This window comes from Convolutriloba macropyga, chromosome 15, assembly GCF_964194025.1.
Source record: "Convolutriloba macropyga chromosome 15, txConMacr16.3, whole genome shotgun sequence".
NCBI lineage: Eukaryota > Metazoa > Xenacoelomorpha > Acoela > Convolutidae > Convolutriloba > Convolutriloba macropyga.
This window is the reverse complement of record NC_134482.1, coordinates 5,915,791-5,940,958: the sequence shown is the minus strand read 5'-3', so window position 1 is coordinate 5,940,958 and position 25,168 is coordinate 5,915,791. Positions and strand designations below refer to the sequence as shown.

At 33.1% G+C, this 25,168-nt stretch overlaps 2 protein-coding genes across 3 annotated transcripts in view; one reads left to right on the top strand and one right to left on the bottom strand.

Annotated features, from left to right (window-relative positions):
- Positions 1 to 25,168, bottom strand: part of LOC142354759 (large ribosomal subunit protein mL49-like) — a 423,982-nt gene that overhangs the window by 173,896 nt on the left and 224,918 nt on the right. The gene's annotated exons all lie outside the window — the stretch shown is intronic.
- Positions 3,721 to 15,008, top strand: LOC142353968 (cytochrome P450 2D26-like). Its single transcript, XM_075406205.1, has 3 exons — positions 3,721 to 3,916; positions 13,316 to 13,699; positions 14,079 to 15,008. Exons 1-3 carry the CDS (start codon positions 3,731 to 3,733, stop codon positions 14,661 to 14,663), a joined length of 1,155 nt encoding a protein of 384 aa, XP_075262320.1. The 5' UTR covers positions 3,721 to 3,730; the 3' UTR covers positions 14,664 to 15,008.

Sequence of the window (25,168 nt, the reverse complement as noted above, 5' to 3'; positions counted from 1 at the left end):
TTTAGTATAGTCTTTTCAGTTATATAGTTGTTTTTTATTCAATGTATTGAAACCGGATCTATGAGTCCGCTCCAAATCAAAATAAGAAAATTGAAAAAAATTTTGATATAATAAAATCAATGCTAGCACTCTGAACTTTTTTTTTGGAAAATCTATAATCATTATTTGGTCAATTTTAGTTGCAAAGATTTTATTTTTTTACTTCCCTGGAAATAAAATTTGTTGTAATAGGATAGTTGCGTCCTTAGAATGGTTTCAGTCGTTTTTGATGCAAACATCACACTTATGAAAAGCAAACGTTAATTCACAGGGACATTGTGAATAGTTAGTTAATGAATTAAGTTAACCTTATAGACTCATTATGCTTATATTGCTTTAGCGTTTTTTTCAGTTGTACTCATCAACACATAAATTTGGGCAAAGAAGCCTTATATGCGATTTGACCGCGAATAACTTACGGGACCAAAATTGATTCTTAAGATCTTTTATAAAGTTTGCCCCTAATTTTATTCAATTGTGTTAAATGTAACAATCTTGTTTATCTTGTTTCCACTGTTCAACACCTTATAAATTACAGCCATGGAAATTTTGTTTATGCCTTTTGTATCAAATAGATAGAAAGTACCACAAAAAATTTTTTGATTGGAGCAAAGTTATGTCCTCAAGGGAGCAAAGTTAAGACAAGTTATAGATCTGCAGGAAAAGAAAAATTATCATTGAACGATTGCGTGTGTCCTAGAAAGACGGTATATTTGCAGGAGAGCATAAAAAATTAAAATCCTGTCCTAAGATTTTTAAAATCAGTTTACTTCGATTTAACTAAAGAAGCAGTTTTTATGAAATGTCATTTGTGCTGGGTAATAAAAAAATAATTGACGAATTATGGAGAAAACTGGGAAATGGGAAGAGCGAGACCAGCTTATCTTTACATTCAAACAAAAAAAAAAAAGAATTTTAAAATAAAAAATCATTTGAAATCTTAAAATATATACTTAAAAATGCTATCACTAAGCATAATTTTTTTATGTAAAGAATCAAGGTCTTTTATGTGTTTTCTGACATCTTGATCCTGTAGTTTGTTGGAAATGATGATATTTTCTAAATAAAAACTTGAGCAAGAATGATATGTAGTGGAACTGAAGCGTATAACTGAAATTATTTCAACTCAAATATGGAAATTGTTGCATTTTGTGCACAATATTTAAGTTGACAATAACAAAAACATATTATCGACTGAAAATTTTGACTATTTCAGAGTGTAAATCCTGCAATACCGTAAGTCAAATCTGGACTGCTCACTTTTTTACTTCTTTTTTTGCCATATCTCATTCATATAGTACAGTTTTTTATTTTGTTTCGAGTCTTTTTCTGTGAGAGCATCAGTGCGCCCATTTAGGAACTAAATTCAACAGATGCTGGGGCCTTTTAAAAACAATCAACATTTTAAATATTCATAATTTTATTTTGGCAAAAAAAATATATATAATCTTTCTTGCTAAAAGCGCGCCAAGCAGCTCTTCCGAAGCACATTTCCTAGATGCTTAAAAATTTTTGTTATGAAAATAAAACAAAAAAATTCAATAATTTTTAGTTGTTTTATACCGTACGGGAATTGGGTGTCATTATTAAAAAGTGCGCAAATGGACAAGCTGCACAAGAAGTATGGACCGGTGATTTCACTGTCTCTGATCGGAAATGGAATTTGGGATGTTTGGGTCGAAGGATTCGAACTTATGAAGGAAGTACTGCACGATCCACGATTCACATCCAGGACTGCATTCAGGGAATCGTTTTTCATTAAATTGATTTTTTGTTGGCGGCCTCAGTGGGATTAACAACAGTTCTATTATTATGAACTTTACAATCTCAGTCAGCTCAAATTACCAAGAATAAAAACAAGCTAACCTATAAAATTAATTTTAAGTCTATTTCAGCTGATTTAATGGAGCTTTATGGTACTATTTAGACGAGCGTACCTATCTATGACCAAATTTTTTGTAAATTTATAACGGTACCTATTAATTCTAACAGACATTTTCTCGTTTTATCAGGCTTTGAAAATTATATTATTGTCGATGGTAGTAAAAATATTTGGATTTCAAATGATTCTCAAATTGACTATTTTGTTCATAGCGAAAACCAGTTCAAGCATATGTTTCGTCAGAAAAATTTGAAAACAAATGTTTTAGTATTAGGCAAATTGTTAAAAGTTTTTACTTTTAGTTAAATCAGAGTCTGAAGTAATGACATTCATCCACTGAATTGAGAATCAAAGACTAAGAAAAATTTTGCTCGCTTTTTTGTCAAGCTAACTGGTGTTTCGAATATGGTAAAAAGAAAATTGTGCCAGGTGAGTCAAGCCAAAGTAAACCTAGCAGAAAAAGGGCAACAATAATAGCAGAAGCAAAATTTTGTAATTTTCAAATTGTTGTTAATAGTATAACCATTATTGTACCCTAAAAAAATACTTCAAAATAGCTCTAAAATTTCAAATGACGCGAGGCTCTGTTACAGCTTCAATATCTTGTTTTTAAAATAATAACAGTCAATAATTTTTTTTCACTATCGTTATCGTCTTTCTATTCTTTGTTTTATTTCTGACCAGCAATCATGCAGTAAGCTTTCGATACTGCAAAACTGCCGAATTTTTGACATTAGCGCAAGAGCTACAGATATGGTTTGAGATAATTTGAAACTATGAGAATCAAAACTATAGGTTTTGTTTTGATTATGTCTAATTTTGCCTGTGGAAACATTATAACATCTCTATCAGTTGGATCTAAAAGGACATGCCAACGAAAATTGGCGTTGTTCAAGTTTCCAAATCAGAATTAGGCAAAAAAGTGTAGACAATTTAAAGAAAAATACCTGACTACTCTTTAAATATCTGTAACTGACAAGAATTTTAATGACCAATTTTACTGTAACACATCAAAACTAAATTTTTAATAAGACTAAATAAAGCTAACCTTTTCGCTGGAAGGTCAAAATTCGGCAAATTAGAGATGAAACTTATTATTTAATTTCAATAGATGGCTGGTTTTTTATCTCTGTTCTCTGTAAAATCAAAAAAACATCTAGACAGAACGCTGATCAAAATAAATTTTTAAAATTTTCCAACAGGGCATTGTCTTCGCAGTATATTCCCCCTTCAATCACTTGAAAAGAATGCTCTCTTGAAAGAGTTAAATATTATTTTTTTAAAAAAATACTTTGTTTCTGCAGGAAAAAAATATGAACAAAAAACAGAGCCAGTTATGCGACCCTAACCTTAAAACATATAATTTGAATAATTTTGAATAATTTGCAGAAGAAACTCAAAAATTCAACTAGTAATCACGGATAATTTGTTCAATCTAAACTATGAGACGCACATAGATTCAACTAGCATAGTCTAAACAAATTTAAAAATATTGATTTCTTGGGAAGATCTGTTGATCACAAAATAAAAATTATGAAATGATGTCGTAAGATAAAAGATAAAAAGCAAATAAGGAGACAAAACTCAATTTAGCTCGAAAAAAGTCTCCAAATATATTTTGTGAAAATTTAATGTCAAAAAATGGCATAAAAATCAGCTTGTAAAGTCAATGGTAATTGGCGGACAGGACTGAACAAAAATTGTCTTAAAATATCTGAAAACCGTACATAACAAAAAAATCGAAAGGGTTTTGATCAATTTTTAAAATTTGAAAATGATTCCATCTCACTCAACAGTGCGTTTGATAAAATGGGTGCCGCTAGAGGAATAGTGTTTGCCTCCGGGGAAGCATTCAAAGTGAAGCGACGTTTGACAATACAGATAATGAAAGCCTTAGGAGTGGGAAAGTCAGCGTTCTCAATTGGGATAGAAGAGGAAGCCCACAACCTTTTACTTCATCTTGATCAATCCATTGGGGACGACGTTTACATCCAAGTAAGTTGTCAGTAATCTGTGTGCTTCATCAACTTTTCATCAAGCAAGCACTCAAAGCTCATCTTCTTTATTCTGAATTGTTTTGAAGAAAAAACAAATTATATGAACTGAAAGTTTTGTTGGAGAACCTTAAGTTAAAAATTAGCTATTTTTAAGGCCTTCATTTTTGTGTTTTTAATATGCCAAAAACGAGACTACTGTACCTCTAATAGCCTTAAATGATCAAGCAAATGGATTTAGTTATGTTCTGAATAAAGATCTCTTTCACTCCTCAATACGGCAGGCTTCAAGTATGATATTTTTGCCAAAGTACACACCCAAACTTGAAAATCCACGTTTAAGTTAAGACGCTACCACCAGTGACGATCCGTGAGGTACAATTTTGAGGTCGAAAAAATTTGTTTCTCAATTTTGCAAGAGGGACAAGAACTTGTAAAAATTTTCTCGATTTATGCCGGGGACAAAAACTTGTAAAATTTTCTCAAATTTGGGGGGGGGGGGGGACAAAACTTTGTCAATTTTTGTCAATTTTGTGCAATCAGAAAAACTTGTGAAATTTTCGCCAAATTTGTTCGGTGGGCAAAAACTTTCAATTTTTCCAGCTATATTGTTTGGGTGATAAAAACTTGTTAAAATTTCACAGTTTTCTAGAATTATAGAAAAACTTGTGAAAGTTTTGCAATTTCTTGGGGTCCATTAAGTTGATTTTAAAGTTTAAAAACACTTAAACCAATTTTTAGTCAAAAAACTATTCATGGGTTTTCAAAAGACATATAACTGACTTACCTTTTCTTTAATTCAATCACTTGATAAGTTTTATCTAATATATCGACAGTAAAACGAAGTGGAGTCAAATTTTGTTGGTTTTGATCCAACATCTGGTTTTACTTTGATCGTTTTTTTGACCAAATGTTATCCCAGATTAGGGAGTGTGGGCAGATTAGAAAACCAATAAAACTTAAGTGCCAGGGCTCCAAATTGGGAATTCTTGTGTCTATTATGAAATTTGCAGCGTCAGAGCTGAAAAGAATGCAACTTTGCAGAAAAAAAAGAAGAAATATACGTATGAAATGGACAACATAAATGCTCAAAACTATATAAAATGTTTAAATGACAGGAGAGTTAAAAATCGAGAAAAAAGTTGTGTATTTTTAGAGTAAAAATGGTTTTTGGACAATTTTATGCAAAATACTTCCACAAAAAGCAATTCCATTATGCAAAAATTGTTTTGCATTGTGATTGACAAGAAATGAAGACCGGTAAATTGTGTAACAAAAGGTGTTTGAGAGATAATGCAAATGTGATCACGTAATATAGCGTAAAACTTGGGGAAACTTATAAAAATGACAAAAATTTAACGGGAAAAACTGATGTCGGACTGAACCTTACTGTGTAACGTATTAAGAATGATAAAATGAGCAGACTTTTTCCCTTATATACTTAAGAAAACTAACTTCTCTTTTTTGTGAAAGAAAATTCTTTTTTTCTTTACTTTAATGAACAGTTTCCTGTTCCGTTTTTGTTCTCCTAATAGTTTCATAGCACTAACAATAACTATAGCTGTATGTCTACAGTGTTCATCTGTTTTTATCCAATCTGGACTTCTTTTGCCGACCTCTGATTGGTTGATAACTGACTGAAGATTAATTTTAGACTGCTGCATATGACAAAAAATGTTTTTAATTTTTTTTGTTTCGCAAGTTTTGGTCTCGTCGTTTGTGATTCTTTGGCAGAGCTTTAGGAATAATTGTGTCTGCTATTTGTGCCAACATGTGTCTTCCATTCCCATAAGCAATTCAGTGTGGTCGTCTCAGCTTCTCTGATTGGTCAGTCGAGTCTAAGTTTTATTACCGTCTCGCACATGTTTGAACACGTGTTGTTTTATTATCAAAGACAAAGTGTGGTCACAAATTTGAGTTTATGTTCAAAAAGAAAGTAGGATGTCGTCGTCTCAAGATTACTTTGATTTCTCCCACGATATCGCATGTTCAATAGAATGTGTAGAGTGTTTACTGTGTATAATTTAAAAGTGCATTGGAAGCAAAAATTTAATTTCAAGTGGAAAAATGTGCGTTGAGACGAAAAACAGAAAGAAATGTTAGGCTATATAACACGGAATAAACGATACTAACAAAAAACTTTTTAAACTAGAAGATCTCAGAAACAGGAGAATCCTTGTTTTTGAGTTTTAGAAGTTGATATTAAGTTTTCGTTCCATTGGGCTTACCACTGCAATAATATTTAACTTACTACAAAAAACTTGAAAGTGTCTTTCGGTTTTTTTAATTGCACAGTGTTTTCTGACAAGAGCTTCAATCTATTATTTAAAACTGGTTTACTAAATCAGGCTCGAAAATGATTCCATCCGCACAAAAACTTGCTAAGAAAAAATTTGTGTCATGCGACTCTTCTTATTTTATTTCAACATCAATTTTTTCCTTGTCATAAAAAGCACTGTCAGGAACAATTTTTTCAGCTAAATTGATTTTTTAATGTCAATAGTAAACTCTTTAAATTCAGAACCACATAACATGTGCGGGAATATTTTTGCCAAGCCTACTTCTTTTTTATTGGTCAAATGGTTCACAATCTACTCAGTTCAGCCATTTGTCAATTGTATGGTTTCTCACTGGCTGAACTGAGTGGATTGTGAACCATTTGACCAATAAAAAAACAAGCAGGCTTGGCAAAAATGTTCCTGCACATGTTATGTGGTTCTCAATTTAGAGAATTAACTATTGACATTAAAAAATCAATTTAGCTGAAAAAATTGTTCCTGACAGTGCATTTTATGACAATGAAAAAATTGATGTTGAAACAAAAAAGAGTCGCATTTCACAAATATATCCTTAGCAAATTTTTGTGCGGGTGGAATCATTTTTAAGCCTGTTTTTGTAAGCAAAGTTTAAATAATAGATTGGAGCCCTTGTCAGAAAGCACTTTTGCAATTCAAGCCCTTGTGCAATTCAAACTTCCGAAGGACACTAAACTTTGTGTCAAATTGACTTGACGTTAAAAGGTAGGCTGCAGATCTAAAGCATCTGTATCTGGAGAACTTTTGCTTGTTCTCTTATTAATAAAACAAAACCAAAATTACTTTGTGGTATGGAATATCCCTTGACTTCAACTAATGCTGTCCTAAAGTTTTTTTAATTGTGTAATTATTCAGTGGAAAAAATGTAAGCCGATGCTCTGTCTTGAGAAAATTGACGAAAAATGAAAACAAGTTTGTTTAGAAGTAAGATTTGTTGGTTCACAGGCCTTATATGAGAACAAACAGTGCTTTCTCAAAGAGTCGCTAGATTTTGTTTACTCAAAGTTCCCTTTAGTTCCTTAATTTTGATGTATCTCTTGCGAATTTAAAGACTAAAATCTCTTTTTCAACTGATCACTGAAGACTCAAAGTTAGCGATTTTAAATCAAATTGCAGCACTTTGGAATTTGATACTAGTTTTTTTTGTTGAAACCATTTTAATAGAGAAAATTTGTTCCGTTCGTTTAGGATAACAAATACAAAAAACAGCTGGTATATTTTGATTCATATATAATGCAAGTGAACGATGTCTTAATCATTTTGTAACCTTTTAGTGTATATTATTTGTAAAAATAATTTAGTAGGGAAAAGTTACCCCATCCTTTTATTAATTAAAGACAAACATTGTTATACAACTAAATTTTGATGATCTTTGTTTTAACTCTGAATTTGTCCTTAGACCCATTTTCCTAAATCCGGTCTATTCATAGGTATTCTTTAAAAGCTAAATTACGAGTTTTAGGAACTGTTTAGTTAGGATTCTCTGTTTAAACAAAGTGTTGCTTTTACTGTTCCGTCAGAACATTTTAATCACAATATACACTGTTGAGCGACTGAGCAATCACTAATCAAGTAATTTTTCCACCAAAAAAAGATGATTATTATAAAACTTTGTGTTATTTTGCTAATTTTAAATAACTTTTCTCGAATAAGGTTTTCATTACGACATGAATATAGCGAAAGATAAACTAATGTGCAATTGACTTTCTGTGATTCATAGGTACCCCTTGAGGCAGAAATTGATAATTTTGCAAGTTTTCATAGTGTTGATCAAGTTTTTCCGGTGCTTTTTTGTGAGATTTGAGCATCTAGGAGCATATACTGATGTATTGTTGACCTGTCATGTTTCACTCGTAGTGTTATTGGCCTATAAATGGGCCTTTGCAAGCTTTTTTCTGTTAGTTTTTGTCATCGAACATTTTTTAACTTCAGTTATGCTCATAACTTCAGTTATTCTCATAACTTCGTTTATTCTCATAGGTACTTTTTGACGCCAAAATTGAGGAAACTTTCATCAATTTTAATTTTTGTCAATTAAACAATTTTTAGTTTCCATTTTTGTTGTTGAAAAGCTTACGCGAGAGATCAAAGGTGACCAGATTTCAATTAGTTTCCACAATCGATTTACGTTTGATTTCTCATATTTAAAACAGCTCAATTGAACATTGATAAAACACTTCTACTTTATTTGTTACCAAAGCGGTGAAATTATATAACTCTTTTCAGTTAGTTTTCACCTGCCAAAGATTTTTTAATAATAATAAACTTTTGCACACCTTTACAGAAGAGCATAAAGTGGTAGACAAATGATTCTTGAGGACTAATTGAACTCTGTATGAACACCATTGTTTATTTTTCAAACTATTCTTCTCATTATTCAAAGAAAATTTTTAAATTAGTAAATATAAAAAGCGGTGTTGCTGACCAGTGAAGACCTTAATGAATAAATTCTGAGCAGAAAAGGAAAGCTGTGGAAGTTATTTTTAATTGATTTCAACATTGACAGAACTATTTCGCATGAGATCCAGTTGTTGTTTAGTAAATCATATATTAAAAAAGTACAAGAAGTGCAGATGACTTCGAAGTGCTAAATATGAAAAAAGAATGAAGATAAAATAATATAGAAATCAAATACACGGACAAAATTTTTGAAAACTAAATATTAAACAGTAATTAAAAAATTTTAGGTATAAAGAAATTAAGTAATATTTGTAAAAATTGAGTATAAAGTAGTAAGTACCAAATAGTAAAGAGTGTGTAGTAAATAGTAAGAATTAGGTTGGAAGTAGTAATAATTAAGTAAGAAAATGTAATTATGAAAAAACAATTGGTAAGTACTAAGCACTAAGTAGTAGTAGGAACAAAATAGTCAGAATAAAGTAGCCAGTACAGCACAGTAAGTATGAAGTATCAAACAGTAAGTACTAAGTAAAACATTCTAAGAGGTTAGTAGTATGAAGTAAGAAGTATTTTGTAACACTGTAGAAAGGAGATAGCAGTATGTTGATGGCTGTATAAAGTTTTCGTACTGGTCTACCAAGTAGTAAGCAAACTTAGTATGTAGTAAGTAGTATGTGAAAGATAGTAAATATTTTGAAGTAGATAGGAAGTAGTGAGTAGTAGGTGGTAGGTAGTATGTAGTAATTAATGAAAAGTATGTAATAAGCAGTAATCAGAAAGTAATATAGAAAGAAGTAAGTAGTATATATTGAGTAGTTTGCATCAAGAAATAAAAAGTATATATTAGGTAGTAATTAGTACGCAGTATTTAGTGAGTAGTAAGTAGTTTTTAGTTATTACTATGTAGTGAGGGCAAGCAGTTTGTAAATAGTATTTTGTATCAAGAACATATGTATACCTAGTAAGCACTAGTACCTACTTTATACTACTTACTTCTTGATGCCGACTATTCACTACATACTACTTACTTCAATTTATGTATTAATTTCTACTTACAGTTTGCTACATACTTTTCATTACTTACTACATACTAGCTACCACCTACTAACTTTTGCTTACTTAGTACTTACTAAGTAGTATGAAGTAAGTGATATGTAGTGTAGTAAGTATTATGCTGTAGGAACTAGTAAGTGAGTTGTAAATAATATATGGTATTTTGTATGCTATGTGTAGTAAGGAGCATGTAGTAATTAGGATGTATTTTGATGTAAGTAGAAAAAATTTATCAGTAGGTAGTTTATATTAAGCAGTTTTTAGTATAAAGTAATTAGTATGTAAAAAGTAGTATGCAGTAAATGTAGTATGTTGTAATTAGTATGTAGTTAGGTAGTAGGTAATATTTAGTAATTACAATGTAATAGGCAGTATTTAGTAAGTAATAACTAGCAAGTAGTAAGTGGTATGTATTAGATAGAAAGTTGTATGTAATTTATGGTAAGTAGCCTGTAGTATATGGTATGTAGGATTTAGAAAGTAGTATTTTACGGCTAATATGTATTAACTAGTATACATTAAGTAGCATTTAGTAGGTAGTTTGTAATAGTTAGTAGGTTTTTTGTAGTAAGCTAAATGTTGTTGCAGTGGTAAGCCCAATGAAACCAAAACTTGATATCAATCTAAAACTCAAAGACACTGATTCTTTTGTTTCTGAGATCTTCTAGTGTGAAAATTATTTTGTTAGTGTTGTTTGTTCCGTGTTATATAGCCATATATTTCTTTCTATTTTTCATTTCAACGCACATTTTTGCACTAGAAATTATTTTTTTGTGTCCACTGCACTTTTATTTTATACATAGTAATCAGTATACAAATTCTATTCAATATGCGATATCGTAATAGAAATCAAAGTAATCTTGAGACGACGACATACTACTTTCTTTTTAAACACAAACTCAAACTTGTGACCACACCTTGTCTTTGATAGTAAAACCAAACGTGTTCAAACATGTTCGAGACGGTATTAAAGCTTAAACTGGACTGACCAATCAGAGAAGCCGAGACGACCACACTTTATTGCTTATGGTATTAAAAGAGACCATACCTTGTCTTTGATAATGAAACAACACGTGTTCAAACATGTGCGAGACGGTAATAAAGCTTAAGCTCGACTGACCAATCAGAGAAGCTGAGACGACCACACTGAATTGCTTATGGGAATGGAAGACACATGTTGGCACATATAGCAGACACAATAATTCCAATAGGTCTACCAAACGATCACAAACGGCGCGACCAGAACTTGCGAAACAAAAAAAAAATCAAAAATATTTTTTGTCATATGCAGCAGTCTAAAATTAATCTTCAATCAGCTCTCAAGCAATCAGAGGTCGGCAAAAAAGTCCAGATTGGATGAAAAGAGATGAACACTGTAGACATACAGCTATAGTTATTGTTAGGGCTATGAAACTATAAGGAGAACAAAAACAGAACAGGAAAAATGGTAATTAAAGTAAAGAAAAATATAGAATTTCCTTCACAGAAAAAGAGAAGTTAGTTTGCTTAAGTATATAAGGGAAATAGTCTGCTCATTCTATCAATTTGCTACGTTACGCAGTAAGGTTCAGTCCGACATCAGTTTTTTCCGTTAAAGTTAGGTAATTTTTTAATAAATTTCCCCAAGTTTTAAAATATATTACGTGATCACATTTGAATTATCCCTCAAACACCTTGTGTTACACAATTTATCGGTCTGAACTTGTCGTCATTCACAATGAAAAACAATTTTTGCATAATGGAATTGCTTTTTGTGGAAGTATTTTGCATAAAACAGTCCAAAAACAACAATTTTTACTCTAAAAAGACACAATTTTTTTCTTGCTTTTTAACTCTCCCGTCATTTAAACGTGGTATGTGAATTGCTCTACTGCACACTTTCAAACACTTTTTCAGTATATTTTGAAACATTTCATATAGTTTTGAGCATTTATTTTGTCCATTTCATACATATATTTCTTCCTTATTCTCTGCAAAAATTGCATTCTTTTCATATCTGACGCTTCAAATTTCATACCAGACACAAGAATTCTCAATTTTGAGCCCTGACACTTAAATTTTATTTTTTTTCTAATCTGCCCACACTCCCTAATCTGGGATAACATATGGTCAATGAAACTATCAAATTGAAACCAGTTGTTGGATGAAAACCACCAAAATTTGACTCCATTTCGTTTTACTGTCGATATATTAGATAAAACTTATCAAGAGATTGAAATAAGAAAAGGTAAGTCAGTTATATGTTTATTGAAAACCCATGAATAGTCTTTTTGTCTAAAAAAGGGTTCAAGTGTTTTTAAACCTTAAAATCAACTTAATGGACCCCAAGAAATTGCAAAACTTTCACAAGTTTTTCTATAATTCCAGAAACCTGTGAAGTTTTAACAAGCTTTTATCCCCCAAACAAAATAGCTGGAAAAATCGTAAGGTTTTGTCCACCGAACAAATTCGGCAAAAATTTCACAAGTTTTTCTCACTGCACAAAATTGACAAAAATTGACAAGTTTTTTCCCCCAAAAATTTGAGAAAATTCTACAAGTTTTTGTCCCCGGCATATATCGAGAAAATTTTTACAGGTTCTTGTCCCTCTGGCAAAATTGAGAGACAAAACTTTTCGACCTCAAAATTGTACCTCACGGAGCGACACAACCTCAATGGCATCAAATGGTTTTCCTGCTTTTAACGGACTGATCTATTTTGAATCATTTTGCAATTTAAAGACCAGAGCCTAATTTAATTTTAAAGGATTGTTTTCGTTCTTGAGAGAAACATTAGCTGACCGAAACTGTTCTTGAGAGCTAAATATTGTTTGCCAATCATTTGTGATATTGATTTCATTGCTGAGAAAACCAAGATCAGTTTAAATAAGATGAGAACTTGGTGAGCTATGCTGGTTAATTTTTTCTGTTTGAAACATCTGAACAAGTCATCCACAAACATTTCTCCAGATGACACAGTTTAATTTGCTATTACCGACTGATGAAAAATCGATTGAAATGAAAAATTCAGTGGATTTGTCAGGCAATAATTGTACACAAAGGGGCAGGCTAACCCCATGTTGCCCACAGCTCTAAAAAGATACCAAATTTATTACGACTTCGTAATGTATTAAGTTTTGTGATAATTGTAGGGTATTTCTTTGAACAATTAGAATGTTGTTGAAAAGCCTTGATATTTAGTTAACCTTACTAATCTTGGTAAGGCCTTATAACGGCATCGCATTGATCGTGGCAAGCCTTAGGTCGGAACTTTGTTATTCTTTATACGCCATAAAACTGGATCTTAGAAATTTTAGTAGGACCTTATTGCCGATCCTTGGGACCCTTAATACGGCTTTAATGCGTTGTCTCAAAATTCATAATGCGGCTGTGTAGGGCACCGTAAAATTGACAAGTACTGTTTTCTTCAAACACATATACGATGCCATGCTACAAGGTTCTGACAACCTGGGGAAATTTTGCAATTAAAAAACAGTCGAAAATAATTTTACCCAAGTCCAGTTTACTTCAGTCCAGTTTACTTCAGTCCAGTTTACTTCAGTCCAGTTTACTTCAGTCCAGTTTGCCTTGGTGTTTTTCTTGAAATTGGTAGAATATTACTATAAGACACTCTCATGTTTTTTTGCTCTTTAGGGTAAACTTGCCTATGCCACGAACAATATTATTTCAAAATTGCTTTTCAACACATCTCACAGCTTTGAAGACGACTCTTTTATGGAAGTTCACCAAAAGATTCTGCGTATGTTCGAATTGTTCAATCCGACACAAGTTCTCTATTTGCTGCCGGATTTTATTCAAGATTTTCATCCAAATTTACGCGAAATTCTGAGGTTACGAGTCGAGTTTTTGAAGCATATCACTGATAGCTTTGAAAGTCGGAAACCAGTTGCAAATTCGATCAGAGATGTAGACGAATGTGTTTCGGATTACATTTGGAAAATGCTGGACGATGATTCTCTTTCCTTCCCAGAAGTGGACATCCCTTATGTGTTGATGGATCTCTTCATGGCTGGGCAGGTAAAACGGAACTCAAAACTGTTCTCGAAACCCTAAATCTCTATTTATGTACATATCATTATAAACTTGGACGAAAACCAGTTATGTAGAGTTGTAATATAGCGAGGACAACCCAACCGATTACAAATAATTATGTTTCATGTACAGACAAAATGGCGAGATAAGGGAGGGGGATGGGGGGTTAGGTAAGAAATTTTATTCTTAAAAGATTTTTGTTGTTCGGGCTTTTCTGCATATGGTTATGGCATTTCTGACAACAGATATCAACCCGGTGCAAAGATAATGCAGGTTCACATGTATCTCGATTTATTCCTGCCGAGATCCTTGCATTCGCGTCCTTGTCCGTCTCTATGAGCTAAAATTAATCCACTTTGTTTAGGAAACTATTACCACAACCCTATCGTGGGCTGTTTTCAATATGCTAAACAAACCCGATATTCAAGACCGAATTTATGATGAACTTTTGAACGAATTCCCGGAAAAAGATCAAATTATACCTCTAAATGCGATACTATCATGCAACTACACAATGGCAACAATGAATGAAACTCAACGTTTTTCGCCAGTTCTGTTCAGTTCAGTTGATCACACCGCAAATGTTGACATTGAAAATTTCCACGGATTCAAAATTCCGAAAGGCACCAGAATGTTTCCTCAATTTTTGCTGATGAACAAGGATCCAAAAATATGGAAGTACCCGGAGGAGTTCAACCCCGAAAACTTCTTGGACGAGAATGGAAATTTCCAGAAAAGTCAATACTTGATGACATTTTCTATTGGGCTGAGATCTTGTCCCGGGGAGAACATTGCGAAGATGGAATTATATTTGGTGTTTGCTAACTTGATGCGCAGATATAAAATCTGTCCGCCAAACAGCGGCATCATTGCACCGCGAACTCCCGTCGTTGGGTTCGTGATAGCGACCCCCTACTACAAGGTTCGTTTGGAAAAGAGGGAAAAATGAAAAACTCAAATACGGTTAACTCTCAATTTCAAGTCCCACTGTATATAACGACTTTCGAACTCTGTATTCATAAAAACTCACAACTTACCGCATGTGCGTTTGAGTTAAACAGGAGCATCCGTTCCAATTAACCCAACCCCTAAATCCACTGACTATTTTAACGTCCGGTTTTCTGATCAAAATAAAATGATTAGATTGCAGAAGCATAACTCAAGCGAACAGGTATAATAATGTTTAAACCAAACATATTGAGGAAAAACTGAGTTTAATTTCAATTTTCAGACCACAACTATCTATGTGACTATCAAACGACTAGACTTCATAATTTAGTTTCCATGCGGATAATTTTGAATACTAACAACAGTAATGTGAACTATATTCGGAAAAAATTAGCGCAATTTATAATTGAGTTCTGTAGAGTTATCAAACTTGACAAATGAGAGGTTTTTCGCAGGCTGGGAATACATGAAAGAATATGGACTGTATTTGCAATACGTATTCGAACCTAAAATTAAGTTAGAGACCGTGTTTTTGCGATCTAGATTGCTCATGTCATAATTAAAGTAGAAACCTCATCGCTTGAATCAAATTAGGCTTCAAATACCACATGTAAGCAAAGGAATTATATGCTTAACTTGTTTTTGTTGCTCAGTTAACTGTGTGCGTTGTATGTATTTACCGTACAAAGCTATCATCAAAGTGCCCAGGATGAGAAGCGCGAACCAATTTGGCTTCGATGAGACCGACTTAGGTCGCGCACGGGGGTAAACCGCAACTGCTCTACAGAAAACTACAAAACTAACTACTGTCTTGTTAGTCTAATCAGCACCCCATTCAGAATCTGCACGGCCTGGCCAGGTAACTACCTACGGTCTAGACAGCCTAGGATCAGAGCACCACCCATAACCTGAATATTCTGATCAAATCCTGGTCTAGGGTCTGGAGAGTTTTGTAATATGATCTGGATAGTCTGAAAAGAGCCCATTCCAGAGTCTGGACAGTCTGATCAGAAACTTTCCAGAGACGGGAAAGGCTGATCAAGACAAAGAGGTCAACAGAAAAGGGCCAGTCTCCTCAAAAGAAGAATAGGTAGTTAACCACTGAGGGGACTGTTTTGGAAGTGCAGTTACCAATCTTACTTGATGAACGTTTAAAGACCACGGAAAAGACTAAGCTCTGGTAAATGATTTTGCGCTGAATATAATTCGTTGTTTAGAACTAATATTTTTTCACTGAAGAACCCAACACCTATATACAAAAAGACGTCTAGTTTTCCGGAGATATTAAATGTTAAACCCCAAGTAATTGACTCACGTCAGTCTGGACACCCCAGTGCGCGAATCAAATCTGTCCGATCAAAGGATATAGTGGTCTGGATGGCCTGGTCAGAGCCGGAGTGGGTCGCGCACCTCTTCCTGGGTAGTAGTCTTGCTCCATTTGGAGCCAAGTCGTTACGTAATATTCCTTGTTTAATGTCGTTAATTGAATACATTACAAAGTTTCAATCCTTTTCTGAGAGATAGTTGGAGCACCGTACGGATCACGACTTAGAAAATCAGCGAATCCTATGTTTTTTCCTGGTATATGTTCTACTTTAAAGTTGTTACCTTTGTTTTCTTTTAGTGCACTTAGAAGTGCCAGATGGTCCGTTTATAACGTAAAACCAGATCCGTAGAGATAATATTTGAAATTTTCTAGGGCCCATACTACTGCTAAGAATTCTAGTTTGTTTGTACTGTACCGTTCTTCTAAGTTGATTAGAAAGCGTTTAGCGTGATCTACTGTGTGCAGTGTCGGTATCCCTGGGCAGGGGTGTCGGTATCCCTGGGCATTGTGTGCAGTGTCGGTTTATCTGTTCCCGTCAGTCTTTGTTGATTTTTGAGTTCCTCCCGGAATGCGCTGGATCGAATTAGATTGCCATTCTCCCAATCTTCAATCAATTTCTTGATAAAAAAGTGCTGCTTCGGCATCTAGCGTTTCCTCTATATTTGTTTCTTCTTGTAATTGTTATGATGACTCCTGTGGTGTTGAGTCTTTGATGTGCGGTACCCGTTTTAATTGGTCAGGAGGTTTCTTTACTGGAATGTTGTTTGAACTGTTTTAATTTGGCTGGTGGAGATGGGTGATTGTTGAGGTTGGCTTCGACGCTTTGGCATTGTGGTTCTGCATACTGACACGAACTGCCCTTGTGTTTTTGCAAATTTTCCAAATTGAATTGCTTGCTGGACAACTTTGTGTGCGATTTGGGACGAAGAAGTTCCCACATGGAGTGGGTAAGACGGGCTGCTGTGGTTTTTTATTTTGACGGATGTAGCTGATCGAATTGCAATTGGAACTTTGTTCGCTCTTAGGATCTCTTTTTGATTGGCGTGACCTCGTTCGCAAATTATCGCATTGTTGAGTAGCTTATGTGGGGTCTTGACTTCAGATAGGAATTCCATCTGGATATTTGTGTTACTCATTTTGCTGATGATCAATTTTTTGATGGTATCCTCTTCTAATTTTTTGAGCCAACTGTGTGATCCTGCCTCTTGGAGTCTTGTGTAGAATGTTTCTAAGTTTTTTTGGGCTGTTGATGTCCTTTGAATAGTTGAAAGCCACAAAAGTTTTGTTTCTATGACGTGTGAATTAGAGTGTAAGTTCATGAACCAGCTTGTTTTTAGAGCATTTGTCTATTTTTTGAGAAGTTTGCGTTGGTGAAAGGTGCGGAATACTTCTGCTCACAGGGACAGGTAGATTAGACACTTGATTTTGAGAACTGCCTCATCCCATGGAAATCTGTTGACTACTGTGCTTTTTTCTCGGTGGTCTTGTAGTCATTCTAGTAATCTACACGACGTTTTTCGTTTCTCTGCACACGTTGTCTTGCTTCGGCGTACATCTCGCTCTCAGACGCATCTTCTAGTGTAGGCAATGTTTGATAGAAGAGTTCTGTTCTTGAAGACTCTATCCTGGGTGGTTTGTCTGCTTCTATAATGTTTTGAGCAAAGACTGACAATTTGAATGTTGCTAGCCATGTTCACCATTCGGGTTCGCGTCCGCTTCACAGAATGGTTTGACGCAGATTGGAGATTTGCTGTTTTGCGCCATGTGGTGAAAGAATAATTGGTGCTCTTGTTGAAGTATGATCTCTAGTGATTGAATAGAAAATTTTCATGGTGATGCTGTGTTGTCCACGTGTATTTGTGGTTGAAGTTCTGCTCTAGGTCTGTCTGTTGGTGTAAGTGTTCTTCATGCTCAATATTGACTTAGAAAGGACTATCGTTGTAAAGTTTAATTATGAGGCCACAAAGCAACCGTTTTGTAATCTTAATATTTTTGTCTGCGCTTTATCTAAGTGGGAGACACTTATCTGCAGAGTACCGGTTTTGCCAACCGGTCTTTGCTCGCCAATAAATTTGAAATGGAATGAACATATGTACAAAGAGTTTAATGATTTATCATACAATTTTCAGAGAGTTCATACGTAATACAAATAATTCTTGCTAATAAATCTTGGTGACAATATTGCTCATAAAAATTATCATAATAATAATAATAATAATAATAATAATAAAAATAATAATAATAATAATAATAAAATTAACAATTATAGTAAAAATAAGAAGTTATAAAAAAAATTAAGTTAAAAAAGTAATCGTATTAATAGTAATAATAATAATAATAATAATAATATTCATAATAAAACTAAAAACAGTGCTAATAAAAATATTAATAATAATATTCATAATACTAATAATAATAATAATAATAATAATAATAATAATAATGATAATAATAATAATAATAATAATAATAATAATAACAATAATAATAATAGTAATAATAATAATAACAATAATAATAATAATAATAATAATAATAATAATAATAATAATAATAATAATAATAATAATAATAATAATACTGATAATAATAAAAAAATTAATAACAATAATAATATTAAAATTAATAATAATAATAATATTAAAAAACGATATTAATAAAAATATTAATAATAATAAAAACAACAATAAAAATAATAAAATGAAAAATATTAATAATAATAATCTTAAAACTTTTCCAAATTGAATTGCTTGCTGGACAACTTTGTGTGCGATTTGGGACGAAGGGGTTCCCACTTGGAGTGGGTAAGACGGGCTGCTGTGGTTTTTTATTTTGACGGATGTAGCTGATCGAATTGCAATTGGAACTTTGTTCGCTCTTAGGATCTCTTTTTGATTGGCGTGACCTCGTTCGCAAATTATCGCATTGTTGAGTAGCTTATGTGGGGTCTTGACTTCAGATAGGAATTCCATCTGGATATTTGTGTTACTCATTTTGCTGATGATCAATTTTTTGATGGTATCCTCTTCTAATTTTTTGAGCCAACTGTGTGATCCTGCCTCTTGGAGTCTTGTGTAGTGTTCTTGAAGACTCTATCCTGGGTGGTTTGTCTGCTTCTAAAATGTTTTGAGCAAAGACTGACAATTTGAATGTTGCTAGCCATGTTCGCCATTCGGGTTCGCGTCCGCTTCACAGAATAGTTTGACGCAGATTGGAGATTTGATGTATTGCGCCATGTGGTGAAAGAATAATTGGTGCTCTTGTTGAAGTATGGTCTCTAGTGATTGAATAGAATATTTTCATGGTGATGCTGTGTTGTGCACGTGTATTTGTGGTTGAATTTCTGCTCTAGGTCTGTCTTTTGGTGTAAGTGTTCTTCATGCTCAATATTGACTAAGAAAGGACTATCGTTGTAAAGTTTAATTATGAGGCCACAGAGCAACCGTTTTGTAATCTTAATATTTTGTGTCTGCCCTTTATCTAGGTTGGAGACACTTATCTGCAGAGTACCGGTTTTTGCCAACCGGTCTTTGCTTGCCAATAAATTTGAAATGGAATGAACATATGTACAAAGAGTTTAATGATTTATCACACAATTTTCAGAGAGTTCATACGTAATACAAATAAATCTTGTTTTCAGCTCCACATGGAGGGTGACAATATTCCTAATAAAAATTATCATAATAATAAAAATAATAATAATAATAATAATAAATTTAACAATTATAGTAAAAATAAGAAGTTATAATAAAAATTATGTTAAAAAAGTAATCGTATTAATAGTAATAATAATAATAATAATAATAATAATAATTTTAACAATAAAATTAAAAACAATGCAAAAAAAAATATTAATAACAATATTAATAATAATAATAATAATAATGATAATAATAATGATAATAATAATACTGATAAAAATAAAAATAATAATAACAATAATAATATTAATAATAATAATAATAATATTAAAAAACGATATTAATAAAAATAGTAATAATAAAAAAAACAATAAAAATAAAAAAAATAAAAATATTAATAATAATAATATTAAAAATAGTACTAATAATAATTAGATTTATAATAATAATTATAATGAAAACAATAATATTAAAGAGAAGAAGAAGAAAAACAATAATAATATTATAATAAAATTGTTAAAAACAATAAGAGTAGTATAATAATAATAGTACTAATAATAATAATAACAATAATAATAATAATAATAAAAATAATAATAATAATAATAAAAATATTAACAATAAAATTTATTAACATTGATAATAGTTAAAAATCTAAAAAAAAATTATATTAATGATAGTAATAATACTAATAATAATTAGTATAATAATGGTGGTAACAAATTACTATTAACAATAGTAAAAACAATAATAACAATAACAAATATGATGATGATGATAATGATAATAATAATGATAACAATAATAATACTAATAATAGTAATAGTAATTGAGATACAGGATTAATACTTATTCCTGATTATGCAACAAAGACTCTAAACTATGTATCTATAAACACTTATTTCATATGTTATCCAATTACTATTTCTGTAAATAGCCTTTTCAACTGGGGATAAATGCTCATTTAATGCAACCTGTTAGTTTGATGATAAAGTGTTATTATCACCTCAGAAAAGCGCAGACGAGAATAATTACGATAAGGTTAAGTCACCTCGTGGCTCAAAAGAAATTTTTGCGCACAAAAGTTTTGCAAAACAAAACCCAGATAGTGCTGATAGCATAGATATATCTAGATTCATACATAACGAAGCACTACAAGAAAACATAGAATCAGACAACCAACTGTTTAGGTCCAATCCGATTAGACAGACATTGAATCCACAAATACTTCGCCAACTGGCATACTCAAACACGCTTCTTCACAATGGCGCAGTCAGCTAAAACTCTATTAGGAGTACACCTGTTTTGGTAATCAGGAGCGACACCCCCTATAGAGTGGATACAGTGGTTTTCCACATTAAAAATGGCGATTAGGGCATTCGACAGTATCGAAGTAGATAAACTTCTTAGACTGAAACCACAAACCACAGATCTATTTGACCCCAAACTCCCCATTTACGAAGAAGAACCCGAAAGACAGACACAGGTTGCAGCACGAAACAGAGAACAGAGAAATGAAAGAAGAAGAGTAGACTTCGAAAATGATTGTAAGTTTATTGAACGAAAAGGAGCAATCGTGGATAGAATACCGTGGGTTGAGGCAGAAAGAAAGGTGAAAAACGTCATTTACTTATCACTCGGAGCAGAAGCCAGAAGAACTTATCATCAGAAAAACCCACATACACAAATAGAAAAATGCACTACACACAAACTGGTTCACGAGCTCAACATCACATTCACCATCCCATGCAACACCACCTTCAACAGATTCAATTTCTTCAAATCCATGCAACAACCACAAGAATCATTAGAAACATTTTACAGCAGAATAAGAGAAGCAGGCGCTATGCAAATTCAAAGAATTGGAAGAAGATCTATTAGAAATCTTTTTTTTCCAAAATGAGGAACACATCTATCCAAATGGATCTGCTCTCAGAAGTACGCACTCCACAACAAGTCTTGAACTTTGCAATAAACAGGGAGAGAGAGGACAAGCAAACCAACAAAAAACCCAAAAGCACAAACAAATAACACCAGTTGGTCACTAGTATCCTACATTAGATACAAACCAAGATCACCCATCCCACAACGAACATTACAACAACCAATCCCACCAACTCCCACGACTGGAAAAATCGAACCATGCTACAAATGCGGCCAACCATTCATAAAAAACCACCTCAACTTGTGTAAGGCTCAAAATATTTAAAAAGATTGGCCATTTCACATCACTATGCCAGGCACCAATTCCTGAACGGAGGAACCCAAATTTTAAACAAGACACCAGAAACACCCCACATCAACAGAGCACACCACAAACAAGAAGAGTACGACATATAAAGGAAAAACAACAAAGCAGAGAACAAGAAGCAGAAGAAAAAACAGTAGAAGCAGAAGCTGCCTTATATATAAAAGTACTAATGGAAGACTGGTGTTCGGTAAACACAAAAAGATCAACAGCGTTTAAAAAGGTAAATAATATTTCACTGAATAAAGAAACTTGAGGAGAATGAAGGAGGAGAATTTCGGCAACACTGAGATAGACTGGTTAGCAGATACTTGATCACCAAGATCATTTATGCAGGAATCAAAAGCTAGGCACATCGTACCCAAACATCCTTCGACTAAAATATCAACGTTCATTGAGAAGACAAGATACAAAAGCTTTAACAATCAGGACATACAAATAACAGGTGCTCTGCACATAACCCTCAAATCGGTATCATGGACTGCCCAAAACTGCAACATTCTATTAGTGAGCAACCTCCCACAAAATATAATGGGCAGAAGTATCCTTCGTCAATTAGGAATTCACCTAACAGCATTCAAACCAACTGCCAAGACAATTGGCCTAATATCAGACACATCAATAGAACAAAACATAATAAATGGATATTCAAAAAATATCCACATCTTTGTACACGCCTAGGCCGATCAAAATTCATATGACAAAATCAAAATTCAAAGAAAAATTCACACCAAACAAAATAAAGGTAGAAGAGTACCATTGAATTTTTTGGAGCGAGTGGAACAAGAATTAGAAAAATTAATAGAAGACAAACAAACAATTGCACTAGAAAAATACTCAGATGAATACTTGGTAAGCCCAGTAGTCATAACAGTCAAAAAGACAAAAGTTTGGAAATAGCATTAGATTCAAAAGAACCTAACGAAGCCATACACAAAAATAAAAACCCAATGCAAAGCAGAGACCACTTGATAGACACAGTAGAAAATTGCATCTCCAAAAAGAGCACCGAAAAGGACCTTCTGTTTTATCCAAAGTCGGTCTCAAATATGCATACAGTCAGATACTTTTAGACTCACAAATACAAAAACATTTCAATTTTAATATACTAGGAGGAAAAGCAACCGGTACTTATTGATTCCTAAATGGTTTCTTCGGCTTAACAGATATGCCACCAAAATTCCAAAAAACAATAGATGTAACATTAAGAAATTGTCACAATGACGACATTCCTTGACGACATCTTGGTAATCACAAACGGTACTATAGCCGATAATGAAAAACAACTAGACAAAATCCTGTACCTATTGAACAAAGAAAACCTATTGGGCAAAAGAAAATAATGCGATATATAAAATTACAGAAATGCGAGTTTCCCGAAGAAAAGAAACATTTTGGTTGGGTTTTCAAATAACACTAACTGGTATAACACCTACGAAAAAGAAGTGCAAATCAATAAACAAAGTATAACCTCCGAAAACGTTAAAACAACTCAGATAATTCATGGGATGTTTTCATCACTTAATAAATTTTACACCAAGACTATCGGAACTTTCAGAACCTCTATTCAAAACCAACATAAAAGCACAAAACAAATTAGACTGGAAAGAAGAACATACAAACGCATTAAAAAAATCAAAAAACAGATAAAAAACTTTACAGAGACCAAACCCTTCGACGTAAGAAAAGCGGCAAGAATAAAAAGTGATGCGAGTAAAGAGGGATTAGGCTCATGCCTAGAACAAAACATGGCTCTACGTGGAAACCAGTCGCATACGCAAGTCGGTTTTTGAATAGATTAAAAGAAAGATACAGCACCAATGAATTAGTCTTACCCGAAAAAGTATGGGCTATAGAACACTTTAAATATTATCTATATGGCAACAAATTTGTACTTTAATTAGATCATCAAGCTTTATTATCAACACTTAAAAACAATAGAGGAAACAAAACATAACAAAGTAGATTGTCCAGATGGGTGGACAGAAAACTAACTTTCAACTTTACAATAGAACATATTCCCGGAAAAAACATGAGATTTGCTGACTATTTTAGTAGACATCAATCCGGCCCGCCAAACCAACAAATGAAGAAGACGAAAAATTCGTCGTAAACACAATACAAAAGATAAAGCACGCTATACTAAAACAGAATATTGCCCCATTAAATAAGCCAACCGGTAATTACAACCAATCAGAAAGCAACGTTCAAAATGAACGAAATGACATCACACTCAGAAAACAAAACACACACACACTAAAGAGAGTGCGCTTTGCCATAGTAAACTCAATAACAAGTCGTTTTATTCGTTACCAATTTTCTCAACACAAAGTCATTCACAGCTCATAGCTATTACAACACGTTCAAACCCAAACAAAAATACATTTGACGTTAATATTAAAAAACGCAAACGGGCCTCGAATAAAAAGAGCATCCGAATGGAGACAAATGCCCCCAATAAGACAATGTGCGACTCAAGCACACGAACAGGTCTGAATCCAATAAAGTAAAAGGTTTAAACGCTCTCAGAGAAGACAAACATGCGGAATTATTCAAGGCAAGTGACCAGATTCTAGCACCTGATTACCCCCAAAACTTGATGAGGGTATTCAATGAAGAATTCTTCGCAGAGAACTAAAAGAAGGATCTTGACCCAATAACAGATTTAGTCCAAAAACGCAATTAAACAACATTAAAGAAATTCAATACAATTTTCCACAAAAATTATTGCGACCTATCAGTCGCACCAACTGGCTGCTTAATATATGATAACCGCTTAGTTATTCCTTATGACCAATGGTTTTACAAACGATTCATAGCAAACACCCAGGCCAAGCGGGAATGCTTGAATTGGCAAAGTTAGTGTGATATCCACACATCCACAGTGAGATAGTGGCACAAGCCCAGAGTTGCAAACACTGCATAGAGAAAGGTAAAAACTTAAAACCTCTCATTCCAAAAAACAACCTTGGCTCACTGCCTAACCAAATGATGAAATCCAAATGGATTTTGCCAGCCAATACCATATAAGAATAGCACTCGAAATCATTACATATTAGTAACAGTCGATAGGTTATCAAGATTTCCAAATGCTGAAACGTTTAACAACTGCGATACAAACACAGCAATAGAATATCTCGAAAGCTACTGCAAATTACACGGAATACCCCGCTCAATTAGATGGGATCAGGCACAAGCTTTCAAGGCACAAGAATTTGACATATTTTGCAAAAAAATATTTAAAATTAATACTCGCACCAGCTGGTGACCATAGAGGCACCGGTATTGTC

What these genes read in the sequence shown, in the direction of transcription:
- LOC142353968 (XM_075406205.1), top strand. Translation starts at nt 3,731, where the DNA reads ATGGGTGCCGCTAGAGGAATAGTGTTTGCCTCCGGGGAAGCATTCAAA. An exon ending in GGGACGACGTTTACATCCAA is followed by an intron (nt 3,917 to 13,315) that starts GTAAGTTGTCAG and finishes TTTGCTCTTTAG; the next exon opens with GGTAAACTTGCCTATGCCAC. An exon ending in ATCTCTTCATGGCTGGGCAG is followed by an intron (nt 13,700 to 14,078) that starts GTAAAACGGAAC and finishes CACTTTGTTTAG; the next exon opens with GAAACTATTACCACAACCCT.